This window comes from Zingiber officinale, chromosome 3A (assembly GCF_018446385.1).
Source record: "Zingiber officinale cultivar Zhangliang chromosome 3A, Zo_v1.1, whole genome shotgun sequence".
NCBI lineage: Eukaryota > Viridiplantae > Streptophyta > Magnoliopsida > Zingiberales > Zingiberaceae > Zingiber > Zingiber officinale.
The window spans coordinates 35,512,070-35,516,744 of record NC_055990.1 but is presented as its reverse complement, the minus strand read 5'-3'; the positions used below and the strand labels follow the sequence as shown (position 1 = coordinate 35,516,744).

Genomic DNA, 4,675 nt, shown 5'->3' with positions numbered 1-4,675 from the left:
ACTTGGCCAAGTTATAAGTGAGCGTGCTCTCACGCCCAAGTCTCATACTCTCGTGCCACTCGATCAAGTTATAAGTTAGCATGCTCTCACGACTAAAGTCCTAGACTCTCTTACTACTCAGCTAAGTTATAATTGAGCATTCTCTCAGGCCCAAGTCTTGATTCTAGCTCTGCTCAGTCTAGTTATAAGTGAGAATGCTCTCATGACCAAAGTCCCAGACTCTTGCGCTACTCAGCTAAGTTATAAGTGAATATGTTCTCATGACCAAAGTCCAAGATCTTGCACCGCTCGGACGAGTTATATGTGAGCGTGCTCTCATGACCAAACTCCTAGACACTCGCCCTGTTTGAGTGAGTTATATGTGAGCATGCTCTCACGCCCAAGTCCCAGACTCTTGCGCTGTTCAAGTGAGTTATAATTGAGAATGCTCTCATGCCCCTCTCGGTCGGGTTCGAGACTCTCGAGTCCGATCGAGTTATAAGTGAGCATGCTCTCACGCCCATGACCCATCCTCTCGGGTCCCAGACTCTCGCCCCAGTGCGAGTTATAAGTGAGCATGCTCTCACGCCCAACGACCGTCCAGATCGGATCCTAGACTCTCGCCCCAGTGCGAGTTATAAGTGAGCATTCTCTCACGCCAAACGACCGTCTAGGTCGGGTCCTAGACTCTCGCCCCAGTGCAAGTTATAAGTGAGCATGCTCTCACGCCCAACGACCGTCTAGGTCGGGTCCCAGACTCTCGCCCCAGTGCGAGTTATAAGTGAGCTATGCTCTCACGCCCAACGACCTTCCCGATTAGTGCAATGATTTTCTCGGTCAGTACTCCTTATATTCGCCGAAGCAAAATGCAATAAGCCAAGTTCTCGTGTCTGACTGGTGAGTAAGCCATATTTCAAGGGTTTTTACTAAATATGAAATTTCGTAGGCACATTCTTAAGTCGTAGGCACATTCTCAAGCGTCTCAGTTGCTCCGGCCGGGGGCTCATATGTTATGAGGTAAGAGGAAGATGGGGTAAGAAAGTTATCTTTATTATTTTTATTAGAAATACCAAGAAAAATGCAAGTGCTTTATAGAAACATATCAACATCAGAACCAGAGGACAGGGGGCTACATCCTGAACGAAATCTAAGAAGCATGCTTTATTTCAATAACAAGAGGAACATTTTTTAAGGGTTTACATTGCTACCAGATCTAGAGGCTTGATCCTTTCTGGACAGATGAGCTTGAGCTCTAGTTAGATCTTCCTTGATAAGATCGATAGCGCGCTTCAGTCGCTCAATAGTCTCATCTTTAATTCGTCCTTCTTCTTTCAGGAGAGCCACCTCGTCCTCATGTTTCATCTTCAAATAGATAATATAGTGAACTTGGCTCTGAAAGTCCGATTGAGCTTTCAGCTTGAGAGCAATTTCGGCCCGTGTTCTGGATTTGGTGGCTAGCCAGAGGTTTTCCATTTCATGAGTAAGGGGCGCTTGAAGATCTCTGCTCGCAGTCATCTCCAGTAAGGCTTCCTCTTTCTGAGCCAATAATTCTGTCAGATGGGCAGTTTGTTGAAGCAACGAAGCAAATTCGTTGGATTCCGTTGCAAGTTCCATGGAGGCTTGATGCTTTATTAACAAGAGGATAGTTTGAGGTAAAGAGGAGAAGGGTATGCTCGGGCCTTTTATAAGGGAGAAGAAGGTGAAGTGATTTCCTCGGAACTTGAGTAGACGCTTGGAAAATAGTGTAACATTTATAGGAAAAAAGTATGCTCGGAAGTTGAGGAGTCAACATACGCATAGAATGAGCCACGTTATCTCCTAGGACGGTGAGAAATTCTACAGAAGATAGACAGCAGACAGGTCGGCAGAGGATGCGAGAACCAGATCAGGCAACAAAGGGATTGGGGTCTAGTCAATCGGACTAGAGCCTCCTTCGACTAGACTTGAGGGGGAGGCTTGTGATACGGTGCATTATTGTGGGGTCAGTAAGATGATGTGGTTAGGAGTCAAGACTACAGAATGGTCAGAAGTCAAGCTTACGTGGAGGTCAGAAGTCCAGCCTCCGTGGTTGGTCAGAAGTCTAGCTTACGTGGAGGTCAGAAGTCCAGCCTCCGTGGCTGGTCAGAAGTTCAGCCCCGTGGCTGGTCAGAAGTCAAGCTTACGTGGAGGTCAGAAGTTCAACCCCCGTGATGGTCAGAAGTCAAGCTTGCGTGGCCAAGGTCAAAGTCTTAGCTGACGGGGCGGTCAAAGGATAGGATTACAAGTTGGACAATAGTCAGCCTTGATAGCGATCAAGAACTGGGTCCACGGGCCAAACACAGCTAAGGACTGAGCCCACAGGCTAAGCAAAGGCTAGGAAAGGAAGGCCTCTAGCGTAGAACAGACCTGGCGTGCAGGTCGGGACGTAGAAGCCATGGATAACAGTAAACAGATGCAGGTCGGGATATTGACCTGGCGCACAGGTCGGAACCTACAGGCCATGGATAACAGCGGATAGAAGTATGTCGGGATACAGACCTGGCGTACAGGTCGGAACGTACATGCCATGGTTAACATCGGACAGAAGCAGGTCAGGATATAGACCTAGCGTACAGGTCGGAACGTACAGGCCATGGATAACAGCGTACAGAAGCAGGTTGGGATACAGACCTGGTGGGATACAGACCTTGCGTACAGGTTGGAGCGTACAGACCTTGGATAACAGCGGATAGAAGTAGGTCAGGATACAAACCTGGCGTACAGGTCGGAACGTACAGGCCATGGATAACAGTGGACAGAAGTAGGTCGAGATACAGATCTGGCGTATAGGTCGGAACGTACATGGCATGGATAACAGCGGATAGAAGCAGGTTGGGATACAGACCTGACATACAGGTCAGAACGTACAGGCCATGGATAACAGCGGACAGAAGCAGGTCGGGATACAGACCTGCCGTACAGATCGGAACGTACAGGCCATGGATAATAGCAGACAGAAGCAGGTCGGGATATAGACCTGGCGTACAGGTCGGAACGTACAGGCCATGGATATCAGCGGACAGAAGCAGGTCGGGATACAGATCTGGCGTACAGGTCGGAACGTACAGGTCATGGATAACAGCGGAGGAAGGTTGGGGTACAGGCCTGGCGTACATGTCAGGACATACGAACCACGGATAATAGCATACAGAAGCAGGTCGGAGTACAGATCATGGAATGCAGACCTAGTGTCCAGGCACTACAGGATAAACAAGCCAGGGAATCGTAACTGCTTGTCAGAGAATGTCATAGACTAATCAGTGTGTCAGGGAATATGCTAATAGTCGGGGCTCATTACCCCTTTAGTTATGTTGCCAGCCTATGAGGAGGTGCCGCGTGTCATTCACCATCAGACAAAGCCTGACAGCCGACATTCCCTGACACCCGCCAGACCCGAGAAATATCCGTTGCAGTATAAAAAGGGATGCTTTGTCCCTTATGCAGGTACACTCACTCGTCATTTCTCACTAGTTTTTACTTTTCGTCCTTTCTCTGTGTTTTCTGGGAAAAAAGTACCTGACTTGAGCGTCGGAGGGCCTGATCCGGGGACTTTTTCCCTGGTTTCTGGTCTCTAACGACTCGTGGGCTCGTCTGAGTGTGCGCAGAGCCGTATTGTCATCATCCTGGTCATCTTCCTTCGTCATCCGTCCGTGCAAACCTTTCCGAGGGATGTTAGGTAGATCAGACGCTGCGACGACTTTCCGTCAACTTCTAATACACCAAGACCCGCCTCCATTCGACTCAGCTTCCGGACGGGATCACCATATTTATTCTATTTACTTTAAATTCTATAATAGTATTTTAAAAATAATTTGAAGTTTATTAGCTAAATCTCGATGGTCAAATTAAGGAAGACCATTGTTGTTTCCCTTTTTTTATCCATTAGAATAAGTACTAAAATAAGTAAAAAGATAAATTAAATAATATCCATCCACGTTGAAATAAATATCTAAACAAATAAATTAAACATTTTTTATCTTAAGAAGAAAAAAAAATGAGATGAAAAGGTAAAAATAAAAATAAAAATAAATGTTTATCCATTTTTATTTTTTTACTCTCAACTCCTTCAATCTGAAATATACAGAATGGGAATTTACTGGATGAATGCAACCGATCTCGCTGAGGCATTCTATCGAACAGGATTGCCGGTGATCTCCTGCATCACCTGCCTGAATCGTTTTTCGTCGCAAGGAATCCTAAGCACTCCCTCCTGCCGGTACCCGAACTCCCTGGCCGCCATGTCCAGCAGCTTCACGAAGCTCGGGTGCCTCAGCTCCTCCACCCTCACCGTGAACCTCCGCAGCTCCTGCCCCAGCCCAATGAGCACCGGCACATGCCCTTTGCGCGGCGCCCTCTCTTCTCCCGCCGCCGCCTCACCCTGTTGCTGCTGCTGCTGCTTCCTCATTGGCGAACGGACAGGTCTCAGCCGCCGCCTGGTTCCTCCCAGTCCCTGGCTTTATACTGCATGCAGCCCATCAGTCGGAAATTCATTCACACGCAGAGATGAAGAACATGCTGCGTTTGACTCAGGCATCATTGTTGCATTGATTTATGTATTTTATTGGATTTTGTTAGGTTGCGTTTGACTCAGGCACCATTGCTGCACGTGTTTTCAACTTGTTATGACTTGTTCACAAGTTTATTATAAAGTTTCGGACAATGATATTCACACGGTAAA

General features: G+C 47.4%; 1 protein-coding gene across 1 annotated transcript; it reads right to left on the bottom strand.

The window, feature by feature from the left end:
* Positions 1 to 3,929: 3,929 nt before the first annotated feature.
* On the bottom strand, positions 3,930 to 4,451 carry LOC122053661 (auxin-responsive protein SAUR71-like). Its single transcript, XM_042615661.1, has one exon. It carries the CDS (start codon positions 4,400 to 4,402, stop codon positions 4,127 to 4,129), a length of 276 nt encoding a protein of 91 aa, XP_042471595.1. The 5' UTR covers positions 4,403 to 4,451; the 3' UTR covers positions 3,930 to 4,126.
* Between the last annotated feature and the right edge of the window lie 224 nt (positions 4,452 to 4,675).

Excerpts from the sequence above, each read along its gene's own strand:
- LOC122053661 (XM_042615661.1), bottom strand. The coding sequence starts at position 4,402 with ATGAGGAAGCAGCAGCAGCAGCAACAGGGTGAGGCGGCGGCGGGAGAA.